Here is a 21795-nt window from a genome sequence, read left to right as displayed (position 1 = left end):
ACAGAGACCCCATCCCCCTGCCTCCACCTCCTCAGTGCTGGAATTAAATAAAGGTTTATGCTACCATGTCCAGCTAGGGGAAAAAAATTAAAGCCAGCTGAAATGATTCTGAGTAAAGAGGCTTAACACCAAACCTGACTCTCTGAATTTGACCCCCAGGAATTGGGTAGTGGAAGGTGACAACCATTTCCCAAAAGCTGGCCTCTGACCTCCACACACTGGCCATGGTATGCAAGTGTCCACACACACACAAATAATAAATGTAATTGTAAAAAATTGTAAGATCACCCTGGAAAGCTCTGCACAGGTGTGTGCACTGCACACGTGTACAGCTTAGGTTGAGATTCCTTGGAGGAATCCTAGACCCTCAAAAATGCCTCCGCTTTGTAGCCAGATAAGGCTCCAAGCCCTGTCCTTACCCAGGATTGCTGTCCACATACCTGGTCCGCTGGGAGTGTCTCCCCGCCCCCCACCCCCCACCCCCCACCCCACCCCGACCGCGCGCCCCAGGCCCTTGTCTCAGTGCCCTGGCTGCTGCACCTCCAAGCCTTGAAAGATCCTCAGCTGCTCCCACCCACATCCTCGGCGTCAATCTTCAAGTTTCCTGCCTGTCGGATCCCTGGCCAAACGTCACAGAAGCCGCAGCATCACAGCCGCCAGCGCCCATCATCGCCAGCGCCCCTCCACCCGGCTAACCAAAGAGCGCACTGGAGGCGGAGGGGCAGCAGCCACCAGCCCGCTCCCCGCCCCCCGGACAGAGCCTCCGTCAGCATGGGGGTGACAGGTGGGAGCAGGCGGCCGAGTGGTGGGCGGCGCCAGAAATGGCAGGGTGGAGGCGGAAAAAGGGAACCTGAGTGATGCCCCAGAGTTGGCCTGGGGAATGGAAAGGAAAGCTGACCCCAACCAAGCCCCTCCGGGTGCCGTTGATTAGTGCTGCAGCCCGGGCGCTGTCCAAAAAAAAAAGTGGGGGCGGGGAGGGGACTGGATCGGTCCAGGGTCTTAGTGAATTTAGCCCAACGGGATCACATTCGCGGATATAAATGCACACATTTGGCGGAGCTAAGGGCTGGGAAGTTAATGTCTTTGCAAAGGCGGTCGCTGAATCCACCTTGTGTGAGACACTGCGGACGACCAGAGACTCAGAGCGAGTAAAACCCGCAGAGGGTCTGGGGAAGAGTCAGCAGGAGACCACGTGCTCCGAAAGGTGGGCCTAGGGCTACCGGAAGAGCAGTGAGGTCTAGGCCTCCCAAGCATTGTTGAGGCCTTGCGTCATCACAGTGAGGAGCCAGGAGCACTGACGAGTGCGAGTGTGTGATGTTTAAGGACGGTGAGATTTAAGATCTCCTCCAAGAAAAACGTGGTCACAAGCTTGAAAGCACCACGGTGCAGGGACAACTCCTTGTCCACCTCTGTCCTCAGCCTCCAATACAGTGGCCAATAACTGAGACTCAACATTTCCTTTTCAACTTTATCAAAGAAATAAATACCCCTCGATTCAAAAGCACTGAAGAGTTTATTCGTTAATGAAAAAACATCATGGTCCCCAGGCATGCCTCAGAGCAGCTGCAGGCCTAGCACTTTAACTTTTCTCAAAACAATAAAAAATAAAAATAAATAAATAAATTCTAGGTTAAAAACTAATCAGAATTTAAAGCCAACCATTATTAGTGACTCTACTGCCAGTATGAGTTCCTTCCTCTTATAAGTCACTGAGATTTCCCTTTTAAAAGTTTGTGAGCCAGGCAGTGGTGGCGCACGCCTTTAATCTCAACACTCAGGAGGCAGAGGCAGGTAGATGTCTGTGAGTTCAAGGCCAGCCTGGTCTACAGAGTGAGTTCCAGGATAGCCAAGGCTACACAGAGAAAACCTTGTCTCAAAAATCAAAATAAATAAATAACAAAAATAAAAAATAAAATAAAAATGAAGTATTTGTGGGACAGAGGTAGCATGGTGGTTAAAAAAACTTGCTGTGCAAGCCTGAGGACCAGGGTTCAGATCCCTGGAACCCACATAAATGCCAAGTGGGTGAGATGTCCAGCCTGTAATCCCAGAGCAAAGCTGGCTGGCTAATCCATCTGTGAGCTCTGGGTTTCCTAGCGACCCCGCCTCAGTGAATGAGGCGGAAGAGAACCAAGATGACTCCCAAAGGCAGCCTCCAGCCTACACACGCACAACACCCACACACACATGAAAATGAAAAACGTATTTGTGACTCGGTTGTACCTGATGTAAACAATGGCGACAGCCGGGTCTGCTCAGTAATCAGAGAACTTTGCAAGCCGGTGAGAGCCTTCATGTAAGGGAAGTGTTACTTTTTCCTTCTCCAGCTTCTTTGTTCTCTCCAGGCCTCCTTCCAGGTCTCGTAAACAGATCTGGATGGAGAAGATAGGATCTTATCAGCATCTTGCAAGCATGAGGCTCTGAGTTCAATCCCCAGAACTCACGTAAAACAGACATGGCGTATGCCTATGATCTCGATGTTAAGAAGGCGGACAGGAGGAACCCTGAGACCCTGGCTGGCCTGAGGAACCAGTAAGAGAGCCTGTCTCAAACAGCAATGTAGAAGGAGCCTAAGGAAGAACATGCAAGGCTGTCTTCCAGCCTCCACATGCACACGCATGTGCAAATGCACACATGCACACATATGAAAAAAGCAGACTCGCTATTAATTCTCTTCTCTCACTACAGCTTGATATTTGGGGTCCTCTCTCTGGAAATACTCTTTCTTGGTTGCCTACCAGTGCTATCTGCCAGAAAGCTTTCTCCTTCTTTCATTCTTTTTTCATAGCGTCCCATTATTTTTTTTTCAATGTGATACATTTTTAGTGTCATCCTTGAATCTCTGAAAACGATCAGCTTCTCTTCTTTTTTTTTTTTAAGATTTATTTATTTATTATGTATACAGTGTTCTGCCTGCGTGTCAGATCTCGTTACAGATGGTTGTGAGCCACCATGTGGTTGCTGGGAATTGAACTCAGGACCCCTGGAAGAGCAGTCAGTGCTCTTAACCGCTGAGCCATCTCTCCAGCCCCGATCAGCTTCTCTTCTAAGTACTCTGTTTCTCAAATTACCTTTGGTGTCCTGGGATCACTGTTCCACATGCTTATTGACAGTTTTGTCAAAGAGTTGGTGGGCCCTGGTCGCCCCTATTCAAGAATGAAACCATTTAAGGAGCTCAGGGGGATCCCTTCAACTGTAGGTCTTACTGCCTGGCCAGTGTCACTTCAGGGTGGTAAGACAGGAACCAGCCTCCTGTGGGAATGCCAGTGTCTTCTGACGCCTTACCCAGTGGGGGAAGGGCATCTTCAACCCTGACCCTCTCCCTTCATTCCTCGAATCTGAGCCCCGTCCTCCCCCCCGTCCCCCCTGTCCCCCAAACCTTGTGTGATCTTTCCTCTTCCTCCTCAGATAGCTGTCCTAGTCTTCTGCTTTCCACACTCCGGAAGCACAGAGAACTCTCTGGGGTGCTGTTCACTGGCTTAGTTTAATCATTACAAATTCACATTCATATGCTTTCATTCTCTCTGTCTGTCTGTCTCTCTCTCTCTGTCTATCTCTCTGTCTCTCTCTCTCTGTTAAATATGGAGTCTCCCAAGTGCTCAGCAGATGCTGTACCTCTGAGTAGTATCCCAGCCCTTTCTCATCTCTAAGTTCCATTTCAAACACCCAGTCATGAGGAGGAAACGATGTCACACTGTTGAGGGTTCTCTCTAACTGGTGTGTTGGTCTGTTATCCTATTACCATTTGAAGGTAGACTTGTGATAAGTTAAAGTTGCATAGTCTAAGCCTTAAAGCAATTAAAATAACAAGACAGAGTCATAGCTTTGAAAGTCTGGTGGAATCATACAAATACATAATCTAAAGGGGGCATAAAAAAAAGCAGAGGACACGTGGAAAGGAAATAACAGAACAATCCATTTAAACACAGAAGGCAGATGTCACGTAGCTCTAAAGCAAGTGGTCAGCATGCATAAGATCATTGTCCTGAGTTCAGTCTCCAGCACCTCTCCCCACACCACACACACACACACACACACACACACACACACACACACACACACCAAGTCACTTCTAAACAGCAGAGATTGCCTAAGTGGACAGAAAACGTCACCCTTGGGCTGGGGATGTAGCTATATTGATGGCTGCTTGCTGGGATACACAGGCTCTGGAAAAAGAGAAGAAGAAAAAAGACTCAACTACATGCTGCCCATTTAAATTTTACTTTAAATATAAAAATACAAAGATTAAAAGTAAAGTGATAGCTCGTGCTAACGTTAATCCCCAGTACCACGAACGTGAGACTACAGAAACTAAAAAGCTAGATCACTCAAAGCAGGTTTCAAATCAAATAACAGATCAAAGGAGATCATTTCACAGTGATAAAGAGGCTACTTGGCCAAGGGTTAGGGAAAGTAGTCAGGAAGTAAAGGTGCTTGCCACCAAGCCTGACAACCTGAGTTCAACCCCCGGGACCACACAGTCGAAGAAAACTGACTGCCGCAAATTATCCTATGACCTCCATATGTGCAGGAGTGCATGCGCGCGCGCGCACACACACACACACACACACACACACACGCATACATAGCATAGTAATTAACAAATAAATGCTAATTTTTTAATTATAAAAGGAAACTTGGGAAAAAGTAAAGCCAGACATGGTTGTGTACATCTGCAGTCCCTGTGCTCACAAGGCAGAGATAGAAGGATTGCGAGTTCGAGGACAGCCTGGGTGACATAGTAACTTCCAGGCTAGCCTAAGCTACATAGTAAGACCTTGTCTCAAGAAACAATACTAATAGGGGCTGAGGGTGTAGCCCAGGAGGTTGGGCACTTGCCTAGCAAGCACAAAAGCTTGGATTTGAGTCCCAGTACCTCCTAAGCCAGGTGTGGTAGCACCTGCTTGTAATCCCAGCAACTTCTTAGATAGAAGCAAAGGGATAAGAAATCTCAGGTCATCCTTAAGTACGCAACACATTCAAAGCCAGTCAGGGAAGCATTGAACTCAATAAATAAATAATAAGTAAATAAATAAACGAATAATTATATATAAAGGAAACCAAAATAATAGCAATGCTATCATCATTTTAAAAGGAATATCTAAGCCTAGAAAATAAAGTTTTTGCCTAGAATATACAAGGCTCTGAGTTCCATCCCCAGGGCTGCAAAACAAAAGAATGAATAACTAGGCCCAGCGGTGGTGGCGCACGCCTTAAATCCCAGCACTCGGGAGGAAGAAGCAGGAGGATCTCTGTGTGTTTGAGACCAACCTGGTCTACAAAGCAAGTTCCAGGATAGCCAAGACTGTTACAAAGCAAAATCCTGTCTCGAAAAAAACAATAATAAATGGATGGATGGATGGGTGGATGGATGAATGGGTGGGTGGGTGGGTGGGTGGGTGGATGGATGGATGGATGGATGGATGGATGGATGGATGGATAGATAGAGATAGATAGATAGATAGATAGATAGATAGATAGATAGATAGATAGATATAGATAGGTAGATATGTTAAGAAAGAGAAAAATATGAAAGTAAAAAGTGGTTCAGTTAGTGGGAGAAGGAAAAGATTGTGCAACGGGGCAAATATTATCAAAATACATCAGCTACACATATGAAATGATTAAAATTTTGCCTAAGAGGAAACCTGATGTAACTTCCAAGGAGAAACAGTGGGATCTGCCATCGTAGTTGAAGACCTCAGCGCTCCTCTCAGGCACTGAAAGGAGGAGTAGACACAGAGTCAGTGAGGATGTCCAGGACCTGACTGGCTCCACCTCATGACTCAATTGACATTTACACAGCATTCCACTCCACAGCAGAACGCACATTCTTTTTCAGAACTGATCTACACACTGGATGTGGTGGCACACACCTTTAACGCCAGCTCTCAGGAGGCAGAGGCAGGCAGATCCCTGAGTTCAAGGCCAGCCTGATCTACAGAGCAAGTTCCAAGACAGTCACAGCTACATAGAGAAACCCTGTCACAGAAAGAAAAAAGATCTACAAAAAAGATCATGTTCTGAACAAAAAGTCTTGATAAGCCAAGCACGGTGGCACATGTCTTTAATCCCAGCACTTGGAGGGCAGAGCCCGGTGGATCTATGAGTTCAAGGCCAGCCGGGTCTACATAGAAAGTTCCAGGCTAGCCAAGGCTACATAGAGGGACCCTGTCTCAAGTAACAACTGGAGGCTTGAGAGATGGCTCTGCAGTTAAGAGCACATAGTGGTCTCTGGTAGAAGACCCAAGTTCGATTCCCCATACTCACTTTGGCCCACTCACAACTTTATGTAACTCCAGTTCCAGGTAGATCTGATGCCTAGGGCTGGCAATGGCTCAGTGGTTAAGAGCACTACTGCCCTTGCAGAGGACCCAGGTTCAATTCCTAGTAGCACATCTGTTGGCTGACAACCACCTATATATAAATCCAGCTCCCGGAGATCACACACCTCTGCCCTCTAAGTGAATCTGCACTCATGTGGCACACACACACACACACACACATAATTATTAAAGTAATATCTTAAGATATCTTAAGTCTTTTTTTTTTAAAAAAGTAATTGGGGGCAGCTGGGGAGATGACTCAGCAGTTAATAGCACTGGCTGCTCTTCCAGAGGACCCAGGTTCAATTCCCAGCACCCACATAGCGGCTCACAACTGTCTGTAACTCCAGTTCCTGGGACTCTGACACCTTCACACCAATACACATAAAATAAAGTTAAAATAATTTTATTTTTTTTTTTAAATTGACTAGGCATGGCAGTACATACCTATAATCCCAATACTCAGGAGGCAGAGGCAGGCTGATCTCTTTGAGTTTGAGGCCAGCCTGGTCTACATAGTGAGATCCTGTCTCAAAATGAAGAAGAAAAAGATGATGATGATGATAATAATAGGAGAGCAGATGTAGTGATGAACACCTTTAATTCCAGTATTCAGAAGGCAGAGGAAAGCAAATTGTTGTGAGTTCAAGGCCAGCCCTGGTCTATAGTGAGACCTTGTCCTAAAATGATGATAATGATAATGATAATAATAATAATAGTATTTCTTAAAATCAACTGAGCAAAGTAGGAAAGGAAATCTGATAAAAGGCATCTATGAAGAAAACCACCACTTCATGGTAAAGACGGAATGCTGGCTGTTCCCCACGAGAACGGGAATGAAGCAAGGCTTCTGCCCTCGTCCCACAGTTACATAGTGGTCATTCCAGTGCAAAGGGGGAAGAAAAGAAAAGGAGATGCCAGACGTGGAAAGAAGAAACCAAGTTGTCTTGATTCACACACATTCTTTTCGATGTACAAATCCCCTGGGCTCTCTAAGCAATCAGGACCAATGGGTTTTTAATACACCTTTAGGACCTGAGGCGGTATTTCTAGAATATTAGCAACAATTGGGCATTGGAAATGCCTCATATGTCACAGAGTGCCACTTGACTTTCTAACAGAACACTCCTAAGTCAGGTACAGAAATCCCAAACTGAGTCAACAGCAGACTTTGTCTCCCAGACCCCAGTGCAGCTATGAGGCTTACAGAATTGTAATCCGCCCTTCTGTCTGTACCCAGTCACAGTTGATGGAAGGATTGAAGTTGTGTGATGATCAGATGTCCAGAAAAATTGCAAAAACTGCCAAGTGATACAGGAAGGCTCTGTGGTTGGGCAGGAAAGAGTCCTGCTCAGGGTCAAACGGAGCTGAAGCTGAAGAAGATGTCTGAAGAAAGTCAGAAGAGTGCGTGGGTCAGGGAGGCAGAGCCAGCCTTTGAGTTCCTGTCCATGGTGCTTCTCTCAGAGCCTGGCCACACAGCTGACCTACGACTCCAGGCCACGCTGAAGCACAGATGTGTCTGGATCCTAGTGCCTAGGACCAGCCATGCAAGGACCACCCCTTCCATCCCTAGGAAGAAGCCACACCACATTCTCATGCTTCTGATACAATCCTGGGAGCAATTCTTGGCCAAAAAGTAAGGTTAACATTTCCTGCTCCACCCTAGGCTCATGGGAACCCATTTTGCATAATGCATGGACGCCATGACCCCTCACCATCAATGCTTATCACCACCAGAGGAGTAGAGGCTGAGACAGCCTGGTACCCCACATCTAGGGGGTGAAGACCAGCTTCTGTATTGGAGGACCAAAGCCTCCTGGCTGTCTCCTGGCTCCAAGACACCCCCAGCCTCCTAGGACTTCAAGGATTGATTCAAGTTCACCACACAGTAGTACGGTGCTGGCACAACCTTGGATCAAGCACTCTGAGTGTAGGCCTTGGTCTGGGTCGGTAATAGGTGACCAAGAAGAGCTCAGGAAGCGGCAGAGGCGACGAAGAGTGGGGTTGGGGAAGTTCTTCAGGGGTGCCATGGGCTCCTGTGGAGCGTGGAAAAGCAGAAAATGAAGGCAATTCTTCAGCCTGAATTCAAGTCCTTGCCTTAGCAACCACCAGCTATGGGAAGCCTAGGCAATGAGCACCCTCTAATGCTCTCTGTGGAGCCCAGATGGAATACTGTGGGCACCCATGTTTGTGGAGGCAGGTGACAGATCCAAGAGTTGGGACGGGGCCAAGATGGCCAGTGGAGGGTAGCAGACACTGAAGAAGGGACCACTGAGCCTGTCATGAGGGGAAGATGGGAGAGATAATGTGGGGGGGGGTGCTGGAGGTGCTGGAGTGGGGAGGCAGAAGAAATTTGCACCAGCTCATGGACTGTCCCTCACCCTGATGCTCCCTGTCCTTTCCTTTTTCTCCTGGCCAGGTGTCAATGCATTCCCATGCTGTGGCAAAAATTCTGTGGACATCGTGGAAAGAACGTGAGGACCCGTCCCCATCAGCACAGGGCCTTCCCCCAAAACCCCAGGCTCTCAGCCTTTCCCCCAACACCTCACACTCCCACCCAACTAGGATCCCCCCTTCTTTAGCTCCTTTCCAGATCTCCTCAGGAGCAGTGTCCAGGCCCAAGGCTGGGGTTGCCTCCAACCCTGGCAGAGGGCTAGGGTGGGGCACATGGAGGCATGGCTGCCTTGTTGGAGGCAGACAGATCTGCCCAAGGTAGGGAAAGACAGGTAGGTGCCTGAGGAGGGAACAGGAGTTTAAGGTTGTGGTGCAGGTAGGAATAGAGGCTGAGAAGAAGTAAAGGGGCCCTGCATTTCCCATTCCCCCACCCCCATATCCATGGCTTCTCAAATCTACCCACTGGGAATGGGGCAGGTGAGACATGGGCCTCACTCTGGGCTTCCCTTGTGTAGGCGACCATTTTCTGAGCATCACGGCTGACCTATAGCACTTAATAAAAATGAATATTCCCAGCAGGATGGTGGTGGCACACACCTTTAAGCCCAGCACTCGGATTTAATCCCACAGGATTTAATCTCTGTGAGTGTGAGGCCAACCTGGTCTACATAGTGAGTTTCAGGATAGTCAAGGCTACACAGAAACACCCTGTCTCGAGATCACCCCCACCAAAAAGAGAATGAAGACTCCCAGGCCCCTCCTGCAACCCAATGGAGCTGAAGAGTGGATTGGCAAGCTCTCCAGAGCTTCTGAAGCTTTGGAGAGTCTTAATACCAGCAGCTTAGGGAATAAAATGTTTAGTACACAAATATGAGGGCCTGAATTTAGATATCCCTCAACCAGGTAAAAAGCTGGGATGACATGCTAACACCGTCATCCCAGAGCTGGGAGGTGGAAGCGGGAAGATCCCAGGGTCTCAACTGGCCAGCCACTCTAGCAAATCAGTGAGCTCCATGTTCAGAGAGAGACCCCATCTCAAAATAATGAGGTGGATAGCAACTAAGGTAGACACGTAAGATCAACCTACCCTTCACATTTGTATATGTGTGTGCATGCATACACCACACACACACACACACACACACACACACACACACACACTCCAGAGTTCCTAATGGAGTAGCAGGGACAGTGGGGAGTAGAGCTGGGGTCTCCTTGCCCACCCTTGTCCAAGGCCAGAGCTTTGAAGGCCCTAGAGATCTCTACCCCTGTGATCCTGCCTATGGATCTTGGTCACTCATTTTGATTCCTTATGCCTCAGGAGTGACCACCACCATCAGCCCCACACCCCTAAAGAAAAGGAGGAGGACGAAACAGAGGTGAGAGTATCATCAACACTTTATGCACAGGTAGCAGGCAAGCGGGCAGGGCAGTTCTGCTTGGCAAGTCTGGGACTGTAGTACCCGGGCACACACACACCTTCACCACCTGCCTGCACTTCCTGCCCTGCCCCAGGCAGTTCTCCCACAAGAAGCCAGTGGAGATAAGGGGGGGGGGGGGGTGCCACACAGGACCAGGACAGGGGCTTGGTGTGGCAGAGGAGTCCTGGGGGGGAGGGGGGCCCAGCTCCTGTTGCCTCAGCTTTCAGTTGAAACCTTTCAGCTGGAAGAACAGTTGCCCAAGAAGGAGTCCCTACCCGAAGTGCTCCCAGATCCAGGCCCAGTACCACAGCTGGAGGAGATGGGACCAGTGGTAGACTCTAAGCCCACACCTGAGCCTGAGGGAGACTACTTCACTGAAAGCCTGGAGCAGAAAGGCTACAGGATCGAATCTCTCAAGCCCTATGAGGAAGAACGGCATTCCAGAACCTGGAGCTTCAATGCAAACTCAAGCAACAGGGAAGAGGAGCAGGTGTCCACCACCCAGTTCCGCTCCATCCGCGTGCAGACCTCCAAACACCTCTTCTGGGCGAACAAGCTCATCCAGGCGTCGGAGCACAGCCTCCAGCAGGCCTTGGAAAAACATCGCAAGAGCCCCCGGGAAAGGAAGTCTGTCTGCATCTCCCAGGTTCTCACAGACTGCGCCCCGCGACCACCAAGCCCCTGTCTATCTTGCTCCAGCCTGCCCACAGCCATTGGCCTGGCAGATCTGATCAACTTTGCGTCCTCTCTGGCTGTAGCCTCCTCCAGCCACAAGGAAGTACCTAATTTAGAAAATATGATCAAAGCTACATCCGAGAAGTTGCAAGAGACACCTATAGACCTTTGCCAGCCAGTCCAGTCCATCAAGTTTGCCCAGGCTACCCAGATCACCCAGATAACCTCCGAGAAGCAAGAGAAGTCATTTGAAGACATGACAACTCAGAAATCTTGGACTCCAGAAACCAGTAATGTAGCTTGCTCTTACCTAGATTTTAGCAAGACAGGGCTCAAGAATGCCACCATCCAAGGGGAAGTGAAGTTTGTCCAGGCACCAGCCAAGTCCTCCCAGCTTCAGGAAGCCAATGAGTGAGTGGTGTTGCCCTGCAGGCCTTCTGGAGCCTCACCAGCATGTGGGGATGGGCTCAGTTCTCACATAGCAGGTGGGGTGGGAGACAGTGGAATGGAGGGGGAGGGGCTGAGGCAGGGCGCACAGGGCAAGCTTCGTCGAGGGCCCAACCTCAATGACCTCACAAAGGCTGCTAGGAACAAGATTCCGGTGACCTGAGGTGCAGCAGCAAAGCCAGGGCCAGAGGAGGCCCGGGGACCATGGAGGGTGAGCTCTCCAGGGCTAGGACAGAAACCTGGGTTTAAAATGGGCAGGGCCATGTCGCCTCAGGAAGCAGATGGGTTTCATGTTGTCTGCCTCCTGGGAGCATTGATGGTTACCTTCCTAGGGCACAGGACATTTCCGTGAGTGAGCATGAGGGAACTGGGCTCCAGAGCTCTCGGCCTCTGATGACATATAGACACAGAACAGGATGCCAGCTGCCCACGGGTGCAGTGGGAGACCCCGCAAGACCCTAACGCCATAATGACACTGTCTCTTTTGTGTTACAGCTCGGTGCCGGGAACCAAGAAAGGGAATCCATTATTGCTGAAAATCCATTTTAAGTTGTCATCCCCCTTACCCCAAAAGAAATGACTAGACAAAAACATTAAAGCCTCCAGTGCTGGCCCCGGTGAAGACTTTTTTTTAAGGTGCTGGGATCGAACCCAGGGCCCCGAGCATATTTAGGTCAGCGTTTTACTACTGGGCTATATCCTCAGCCCTTGGATTTTTGAGATAGCATCTCATTATGTAGCCCAGACTGGCCTCAAACCCTCCAGCTGCCTACCTCAGCCTCTTGAGTGATGACATTATAGTACTCACCACCCTGCTTGGGCTCTGGCTCAGATTTTAGAGGATCGATGTCTCCTCACCACTGAACACACCTGGCTGCTATATTCTGGAAGCAATTTTTTAGGGATGACACTGACATTTTTTAGTTTCCCTTGAGTCCATCGGTCCCCTGAGAGCTCTGGCCAGCTGTCTAGGGTTTGTTTATTCCCCAAAGTGGTTCCATTTTACTCCCACCTACCAGACCACTAGACCACCTCAAAGCCCCATCCCTGGCTTCAGTTTCTTAGGTCTAAATCCAGGGACATAGGAAGGAGCTTGAGGATGTGGGAGATGGGGCCTCCCTGGAGGTGGGGCTGACCAGAGGAGAAAGCAAATCCAAAGGGAATCCTTCCTGTAGCCAGTGGGGAGGCCATTGTTGGAAGGTTTTGAGGGAGGGAAGAACTGAGGTTGATAGACCGATCTTTTAGAAGGCCACAGCCTCAAACCAGAAATAACGCCAAATGTAGGGAGACCCCATGTGTGATGACCTCCCCAACATGGCAACCCAGAGGAATCCCCACACATCACCAGCCTGAAACTGGCATAAGACGGCATGTCCAAAGACAGGAAACAACACCCACAAGTGCAGGGGACACACATACCCAGAGCAGCCCCAAGGGTCAAATATGCACAGAGGCACACAACCACTATGTCTGGGGTCAGGCCTCAAAGGCCCAGGAGGAAGGCAGTAAGAGAGAGCTGCTGCTTTTGGCCAAGGTCAGGAGGCTGTGGAAAGCAGGGAAGGGAATTTGAGCCTAGGGAAAGAGAAGAGGCTGGCTTGGTCCACGGGCAGCTGTGTGCTTGAGATAGAGGGGGGTTGGGGGGGGGGCATCTCACTCTGCATAGCCCAAGCTAGCTTCAAACTTGTGGCAATCTCTCTACCTCGGCCTCCTGAGTGCTGGAATTACAATCACTAACATTACTGTTAACAAACTGGTGTTTGGTTTTTTGTAAGTCGGGGTTTCTTTGTTACCCTGGCTGGACTGCCTCAGATTCCCGATGATCCCCCAGCCTTTAACTCCGGAGTGCTGCGATTACAGGTAGAGGCTTACACTGCCACATCAGCTTTTGTTGTTAGCATTGTTGCTGTTGTTGAGACAGGGTCTCATTACGCAGTCCTGACTGCCTCTTGCCTCTGTCTCCTGGGTGCGAGGATTAAAGGCAGGTGCCACCACACGGCTTCTTTTGTTTTTTTCTTTTGAGACAGGGTACGGCTGTGTAACTCAGGCTGGCTTTGAACTCCCAAAACTGCCTGCCTTAGTCTTCAGCGTTCTAAGAGGAGCATGCTGCCATGCCTAGTCCTGGTCAGGCTCCCTGCCAAGGGAGAAGCCCACCAGGACCCTAGGAGGAGGCTGAGTGGGGCACACCTAGGGACAGGGAAGCGGGAAAGCAGGCCAAAAGGGAAAGGAGCAGGAACCTAGGATGGAGACAGAGAAGTCGCAGAGGTGGGTGTCTGGCTCTTAGGGTTTGTCTTTTTAGAGTTTATTGTTTTGGTGGGATTTTTAAAAGTTCATTTTTTTAGCCAGAGGTGGGAGCATACACCTATCATCCCAGCACTTAGGAGGTGGAGGCAGAAGAATCAGAAGTGAAAACCACGCAGTAGATGCGGTGGTCATGCTTTTAATCCCAGCACCGGGGAGGCAGAGGCAGGAGGATCTCTGAGTTCAAGGCTAGCCTGGTCTACATAGCAAGTTCCAGGCAAGCTAGGGATAATATTGTGAGACTCTGTCTCAAAAACAAAACAACAAAAAGTCATCCTCAGCTAAATAGAAAGCTCAAGGTTAGCTGAGCTATGGTACATAAGAGCCTGTCCCCCTCCTAAAAAAAAAAAATTATTGAAAGTGGCTTCAGGTGCACTGAGCAAGTGATAAGCACAGACAGCTCTGTGTGTCCCTTCTCTGTCCCAGCCCCCACAGCCTGGAACATAGGGACATGCTGAGACAGACACACAGTTACACAGACCCACGCTGGCTCACCACCATCACCCAAAGCCCATGGAGACACCAGGGTTCATTCCCTCTTGGTGTACTTTCTGTGACCAGTGTAGGGCGTGTGTCTCATTGTGGTACCGTACAAAATAGTTTGCCCGCCCTAAATGCCCTCTGCTTCCCACCCACTCCTCCTCCCCTGCCCTCAGCTCCAGGCACCCACCAACTTGTTCTGTTCCCTTTTGCTTTTTCTGGAAGGAACTGGCATCGAACCTCATGCAGCCTTTTCAAAAGGGCTTCTTTCCCTGTTTGGCAGTTAACTTGCCTCTGTCTTTTCACGGCTCTGACAGCTCATTTCCTCTCAGCACTCAATAATAGTCCGTTATCTAGATGGACCGGTTTGTTTTTCCACCCACCTACCCAAACACGTCTTGGTTGGTCCCACGTTTAGGCAGTTAGGAAGTTGCAGTGAGTGTCGGCGTGTGGATTTTGTGTTTTAGAATCATCTGGATAAATGCCAAGGGCCATGGTTGCTGCCTAATGCGCGTTGTAAGGTGTGTTCACGTGGCCCGGCTATTAAAGGCTGGGCTCACAACCAAAACATCAACACGTGTTCAGATTTGTAAGAAACAGCCGAAGTGGCTTCTTTGGCGGTTTGCATCGCTTTGCAGCCCCAGTACGAAGCTCCTTGTCTTCATTGTTTGGCAAGCAGTATCGGTGTTTGGAATCCTGGTGCTCTCGTAGACCAATAGTGCTGCCTCATTTTACTGTTCAGGCCGCCAGTGATCTGGGAGGCTGAAGATCTTACATACTTACTTGCATGTGTAGATCTTTGATTTGTTATGGTGTCTGCTCACATCTTTGGCCCATTTTAATTGGGTGACTCATTTTCTCACTGTTGAGTTTTAAAGGTTATTTGTATATTTTGTGCATAACAGTCCTTTTCGAATGTGCATCTCCCAGTCTATAATTGTCTTCTGATTGTCTTCACGCTGTTGGTAGAGTCAAAGGCTTGGGGTTTTTTTGTTTGCTTTTGAGACAGGGCCTCTCTGCATAGCCCTGACTGCCCTGGAACTTGCTATGTAAACCAAGGTGGCCTGAAACTCCCAGAGGTCTAGATACCTCTAGAGCTTTGGGATTAAAGGCATCCACCACCACGCCTACTTAATTTAAATATTTTGTTACATTTATCTTGTGTGTGGTAATGTACAATTCTTTTTATATATTGTTGACTTCACCTGCTAATATTTTGTCAAAGATTTTTGCATCTGTGCTGGAGAGATGGCTCAGTGGTTAGCACTTCCTGCTGTCCCAGAGGACCTGAGTTCAGGTCCCGGCACTCTCATTGGACAGTTCACAACCACCTGTATCTCCAGCTCCAAGGGATCAGATGCGCTTTTCTGGTCTCCAAAAACACTTGCACTCATTTGCACATACACACACACACACACACACACACACACACACACACACACACTCATAAGCAAAAAGCCTTTAAGACCATTTTTTAAAGATGGAGGTCTCACTCTGTAGCCCTGCTGACCTGGAACTCTCAGTGATCCGCCTGCCTCTACCTCCCAAATGCTGGGATTAAAAATCATGTGTCATCACACCTGGCCAAAATAATTTTGATTGTTGCTGTTGTTTGTTCGGGGGTTTTTTGTTTTGGGTTTGTTTGTTTGTTTGTTTTTGAGACAGGATTTCTCTGTGTAACTCTGGCTGTCCTGGAACTCACTCTGTAGACCAGTCTGGTCTGGAAGTCACAGAGATCTGCCTGCCTCTGCCTCCCGAGTGCTGGGACTAAAGGCGTGCACCAGTATGCCTGGAGGCCAAAACAATGTTTAAAAACAAGACTTTTCTATGTGTGTTCTTGAGGAATATTGTAGTTTTCTGGGAAAGTCTTTTCCTGTTTAGGGTACAGGGTAATGGCCTCACTGGGAGAGTTAAGATGCCATAGAAAAGTGATGGCCCTTCAATAAATGTTTAATTTTAAAAAATCATCAGAATTTGTATGGGCCTCTCCATGCTGTGGAAGGCTCTTAATTATTGCTTTGATTTCTTTAGTAGATATAGGTCTATTCATATTATTTCTCCACATGTAAGTTTTGGCAGCTTCTGCTTTTCAAGAAATTGGTCTACTTCATTAAGGTTATCAAACTTATAGGCATAGGCATTTATAATATTCCTTTATTATGCTTTGAGTTTCCGTGAGATCTGTAGTGATGTCCCTTTCACAATGCTATCACTCTTCCCCGCTGACTTATTTGTCTTTATGTAGGGTGTGTGTGTGTGCGCGTGCGCATGGATGTCAGGACAATTTGATGGGTCCGGGTCTCGTCTTCCATGTGCGGCCTGGGGACCTTCGAACTCGGGCCGTCAGACCTGTCAGCGGCGCCTTTACTCACCAGCCCTGTCCACTTCATTACTCTTTCACAGAAGACGATTTGGGCATTTATTATTTCCACTACTGATTGTTTTCTGCTTTCAACCTTAATGTTTGCTCATGTTTTATCAGCTTGATTCTACCTACCTGAGATGTCATTTGCACTTCTGTCTCTAGTTTCTTGGAGCAGAAACTCCAGTTCTTGGTTTTAGGTATTTCCTTTTCTAAAACGCGCGCCTAACACTACAAATGTCTCTGTAAGCAGCTTTTGTTATGTCCTACTATTTGAGATAAGTTGTATTTTTATTTTTGTTTAGTTTAAAGTTTCTTCTTTGATCCATGCTTTGTTTGTTTGCTTGCTTGCTTGCTTGTTTGTTTGTTTGTTTGGAGGCAGGTTCTCATACAGCCCAGGCTGGTTTCAAACTCACTATAGAGCTGAAGATGACCTTGAACCCCCGATCCTGCTGTTTTTGCTTCCCAAGTGCTGGGATCATTGACATGCACCACCATGCCTGGCACTGTCTTGTCATAACAACGTTCTTTCTCTCCCCCTCCTCCTTTTGACAAGGTCTTATTATATAGCTCAAGCTAACCTTGAACTCACAATCCTCTTGCCCCAGCCTCCAGAGTTCTAGAATTATGGGTGTACATGACATACCTGGCCCCACATGTTATTTAGAAGTGAATTATTTAATCTCCAGGTATTTAAAGACCTTCCAGCTCTCTGCTATTGGTTTCTGGTTTCATTCACTAGTGTTCTGAGAGTAGACATGGTGTGATATGTATTATTTTTAAATATTAAGGTCTCATGGGATGTCTTAAAATGTGGTTAGTGGGTTTATATTGGACAGGACTCCATGTCCCCCGCACCTGGCTTTGGGATTCTGTGGCCTGCTTTTCCCTGAGGGCCTCTGCCATCTCTATTCAGCATCCAGAGTGTAATCACAAATCCAGATGCCTGAAGGTAGAGACTTGGGGAGACTAGAGCAGCAGTCCCCACAGGAAGTCAGCCTGTGAGCAGGGGAAGTCACCACAAAAGTAGCCTGGGGGCAGCCTCAGAGTCTGTGACTCTGCCTTTCAGGCAGCAGAGGCCAGAAGACCAAGAGACCCTCATCGACACTGAGAAGGTATGAGCGACCAGGCCGAAGGAGGGTTTTGTTTTGTTTTGTTTTTTACCTGAGTTGGGGGTTCACACCCTGTGCCTGCTACAGAAGCCCCTTTCTATAGAGCTGTGGATTCAGCCTGGCCTGAGGATCCCGGGAGGAGGAGGTGGACCTGCTCACCCACAGTCCTTGTTCCCTAGGTGCCCTGGAGTCTATGCCCTCCAGTTGACCGGGCTGTCCTGCCTTTTCCCTGTCTCCAAGGCCTCCACAGAAGCCTCGGAGTCTCCTCACACGAGAGGAGCCGGCTGGCAGGGTGCAGAAAGGGAGGCTGCAGCTGCAGACGGGCCAGCTGCCTCAGTCAGAGCTAGCAGCCATGGCCACAAAGGAGGAGCAGACCATACTGAGGGCAAGAGAATTTAAGGACCCTGAAGCTACCCATCCATATTGGCCAGGCCCAGACACCAAGTCTCAGAGGTGAGGATAGGAAATGGAGACCAGGTTTGGGGTGCTGGCTTGGGGGGCAAGGGCTGCCTGGCCTTGGAGTCTCTTTGCAACAGGTACTACATGTCCAAAATCTTTCACTGGAACAGTTCGGCCGATGATAGCATGGTACCCCTGACACCCCGGCAGCTGGCAGGTAAGGACCCTAGGTCCACAAGCAGAGAGGAAAATAGGGGATGCTCAGGACAGAATTACGAGGAGTTACCTGCCTGAGGTTAGCATATTTATGACCCTTGTGACCCTCCCTCCACGCCAGTCCAATTTTTCCCTCTCTACAGCCCAAGGGCTCACTAATGCACCCCCAGAAGTGTGTGTACCTGTCTGTGTATCTGTGACTCTGTGTGTCTGTGTCTCTGTTTATTTTTTTGTCTGTGTCTGTGAAGGGAATACGGAAAATAAAACTGAATGTATTGGTGGATGGTTGGATAGTGGTATCTGAATGAATGGGACAGGATTTGAAAGAGAGAGAGAGGGAGAGAGAGAGAGAGAGAGAGAGAGAGAGAGAGAGAGAGGAGAGGGGAGAGGGGAGAGGGGAGAGAGGAGAGGAGAGAGGAGAGAGGAGAGGGGAGAGGGGAGAGAGGAGAGAGGAGAGAGGAGAGAGGAGAGAGGAGAGAGGAGAGAGGAGAGAGGAGAGAAATGGACAGAAAAGTAAATTTTCCCAGGATCTGGCCTGAGAGATGGGAAGTAATGCTAGAAGGTGCTCCCCAAATGTCAACCTGATGTTGACAGGGACCTATCAAAGAAGAATCACTTCCTACATCAGTGATCTAAGTGCCTGCTTATAGGTCACCAATGAGGCTCCCAAGCAGCCACAGAGCTGGACTCGGCATGTGACCTTGGATGCGAATTTTAAAAATTGGTTTTTAATTTTAGTTGTGTGTGTGTGTGTGTGTGTGTGTATGTGTGTGTGTGTGTGTGTCCCCACAGAAGCCAGGGGCTCCAGATCCCCCTGGGGCTGGAGTTAGACAGGTGTAAGTCACTCACCATGTAACTCAGGTTCTCTGCAAGAGCAGTGTGTGCTCTGAACCACTAAGCCAAATCTCTAGTCCTGCATGTGAGTTTTTAAAATATTTCTACACTTGTGCAAAATAAAATATTTGCACACCACACACACACACACACACACACACACACACACACACACACACACGCATGAGCCCTTGCGTTCGTGCACCATGGCACTCATGGAGGACAGAGGACAACTTATGGGAATCAGTTCTCTTTATCACGTGGGTCCTGCAGATCAAACTCAGGTCACCAGGGTTGGCAGCAAGCGCCCTGGCATCTGGACATGAACTGTAAACGCTTTTTGTAAGAAAATGTCCAAACACAAGACTTGGGCATAAGGGTGGAACAGCTCCCCAGCCAACATACAGCACCCACTGAGTCCCTGATGGCCGGTGTATTGGAGGTCACCATAGGTGTGTCCAAACCCCGGTCCCACCCACGTGGAGAGGCAAAGCCTCAAGGCCACCACCACGTGTCGTTCACGCCTTGTTGACAGTCGCCTCCCTCCACTCTCAGCCTTCCAGGATATCTTCAAACTGTTCAGCTGCAGCCCCACGGGCACCGTGGACATGCATAGCATGAAGGTTGCCCTGCGCAATGTGGGTATCCAGCTGGGTCCACAGGAGATGTGCGAGGCTCTTCGGCTGGCCGACTTAGATGGTGGGTGCCCCATCTCTGACTTCGCGTTCTCCCACCGCCAGGCAACCTCCTAATGAATGCTACCCATACCTACCATATCCTTGGCCTCGTCCTGTTTTTTCTAAAGTTCCCTCTTCCAGGAAGCAACCTAGCTCCCTGCCTTTTTATACATGGCTACTGCGTCAATCCTCATCCCTCAGGCAAGAGCTGTTTCTCTCCACACTCACACTAGAACCCCCTGGCTTCTACAGAAGTCATGTTAGTACTTTATAGTGAAATCTATTTTAAAGAGATAAATGAGCCGGGCGGTGGTGGCACACACCTTTAATCCCAGCACTCGCGAGGGTAGAGTTCCAGGAAAGGTGCAAAGCTACACAGAGAAACCTTGTCTCGAAAAACCAAAGAGAGAGAGAGAGAGAGAGAGAGAGAGAGAGAGAGAGAGAGAGAAGAGAGAGAGAGAGAAACGGTGTAGGGAAGGGTTATGATGTTGGAGAACATCCCAAGTAATTCTCAATGTATATTTAAACCCCTAACATATCTACAGGACAAACTTCCCAAAAGGGCAGGTGCCCACTGATCCGTCTGTCTTCCCAGGTGATGGAATCGTCAGCTTCAAGGACTTCCTGGGTGTCCTCACTGACAATCACCGCCTAGCTCAATGCATGGGTGAGGGTATAGCGGATGGGCAGTGGGGGCGGGGGGTGCTGAATGAGGACACCCCTCCTCACTCTTGCCTGTGTTTGCTGTACTCAGGCCAAATGAAGAGCAGTCGGGTCTGTGAGCCCCCGGGCCTGCAGACCCTGTTCCTCGAGATGCTGTTCAAGCTACTGCGGCAGGGCTTTGTGCCCTCCAAATCAGGACAGGAGGTGACTAGGTGAGCACACCCATCCCCAGCTCCCCAGACTCAAGATTCTGAGAACTGAGCCAGGCCTGGCAGAGAGTCCCATGATGTCCCGTCCCCGTCCGTCGTCCCCCCCCCCCCCGCTCCCGCCCCCCCCCCGCTCCCGCCCCCCCCCCGCTCCCCTCCCCCGCACGCGCGCCCTTCCCCGAGAATGTCCTGAATTCTGGGTCCATTTCCTGGGCCCCAGGTCATCCTTAGCCAAAGATAAAGAGCTTCCGGTCCTGCTTGGGTTTCCCCACACGTAAGATGGGGGAGATCGAGAGGCCGTGTCTGAGCCCGCTGTCCTACTTTTCTCCTCCAAGCTACTATTTCAAGCAGCAGCGGGCTCTGCCGATGAGCATGTGCTCTAAGAGCCGGGCGCGCGGCCAGGGTCGGCCTGCGCGTGCACACACGGGTCTCACCTTCTTCTGCCAGGCGGCGCGCCTCAGCGGCCTCTCCAGCTCCCAGCTGGCGCGCTCCCTGCACACACTGTACAGAGCGGGTGTGTCCCCAGCGGGCCGCGGGCAGGGGGTGGGAGTGGGGGGCGGTACGAGGAGCAGGGCCGGGCCCCGCGGGGAGGTGGGAGGGATGCTCCAGGTCATCCGCAGCCTACCCCCACCCGCGCCCGCGGGGCCCCTCCCAGTACTGTCCCCGCCCCTTCCTCCTCTGGCTCCCTCCCCAGGTGGGCGCAACCCCTACGCTCAGATTCCCAGCTTGCCCGGGCGCCCGCGACCAGAACGCAGGATCTCGAACCGAGCCCCGTGCCCCGACGTTCGCCTCCCCAAGCCCCATCAGCCAGGCCGCCCCAAGCTCCCTCCCAACTTGGGGCCACTCTGCAAAGGTGAGCATCCTCAAGCGCGAGACCAGATCGGCCGAGGAGACTAAGGACAGGGCAGATGGGGCGGAGGCGGGACAGCAGATGGGCCGTGATTGGCAGGCAGCAGAGGCTGGCGTAGAGTGGGAACTGAACCAAAAGGAATGGGGACAGCAGGGGCAGCAGCAGATGCACCCAGGTGTTGCTGATCGCGCGCCGCAGTCTCTAACGAGTTGCCCTCTCTCTCGATCTTCCGCAGGTCCCCTCCGCCCTCCCGCCGGGCTAGCGAGCCAGCCGCTGGAGCAAATGCGCCCCTCGAAGCTACCTTCCTCCCCGCCAACTCTAGTGCAGAAGCACCCCTCCTCCCCTTCGCCAGCCTGTTTCCAGAGATGTGCTATGAAGAGCTTGTACAAGTAAAGCGTTTGCTGAGCGAAACTGGCTGCGCCTGGTGGGGTCAGC

At 50.0% G+C, this 21795-nt stretch overlaps 1 protein-coding gene across 5 annotated transcripts; it reads left to right on the top strand.

The window, feature by feature from the left end:
- The first annotated feature begins 633 nt into the window (after positions 1-633).
- On the top strand, positions 634-21771 carry Spata32 (spermatogenesis associated 32). Of its 5 annotated transcripts, XM_042282925.2 has the most exons (13): positions 694-784; positions 8746-8800; positions 10042-10099; positions 10383-11227; positions 17473-17518; positions 17756-17968; positions 18085-18131; positions 19520-19663; positions 20237-20308; positions 20396-20516; positions 20846-21024; positions 21205-21363; positions 21596-21771. In XM_042282925.2, exons 4-13 carry the CDS (start codon positions 11224-11226, stop codon positions 21751-21753), a joined length of 1143 nt encoding a protein of 380 aa, XP_042138859.1. In that variant the 5' UTR covers positions 694-784; positions 8746-8800; positions 10042-10099; positions 10383-11223; the 3' UTR covers positions 21754-21771. The 5 variants fall into 5 exon arrangements, 4 of the variants coding, with proteins under 4 accessions (XP_015850593.2, XP_042138859.1, XP_015850585.1 ...); XM_042282924.2 differs by lacking the exons at positions 694-784; positions 8746-8800; positions 10042-10099; positions 10383-11227 and adding exons at positions 11417-11474; positions 17320-17355; XM_015995099.3 differs by lacking the exons at positions 694-784; positions 8746-8800; positions 10042-10099; positions 10383-11227 and adding an exon at positions 11369-11474.
- The last annotated feature ends 24 nt before the right edge of the window (positions 21772-21795 follow it).

This window comes from Peromyscus maniculatus, chromosome 8 (assembly GCF_049852395.1).
Source record: "Peromyscus maniculatus bairdii isolate BWxNUB_F1_BW_parent chromosome 8, HU_Pman_BW_mat_3.1, whole genome shotgun sequence".
Taxonomy (NCBI): Eukaryota; Metazoa; Chordata; class Mammalia; order Rodentia; family Cricetidae; genus Peromyscus; species Peromyscus maniculatus.
This window is presented reverse-complemented; position numbering and strand designations above follow the sequence as displayed.

What these genes read in the sequence shown, in the direction of transcription:
- Spata32 (XM_042282924.2), top strand. An exon ending in GACACCCCGGCAGCTGGCAG is followed by an intron (nt 18,132 to 19,519) that starts GTAAGGACCCTA and finishes CTCCACTCTCAG; the next exon opens with CCTTCCAGGATATCTTCAAA. An exon ending in GCACACACTGTACAGAGCGG is followed by an intron (nt 21,025 to 21,204) that starts GTGTGTCCCCAG and finishes CTCCCTCCCCAG; the next exon opens with GTGGGCGCAACCCCTACGCT.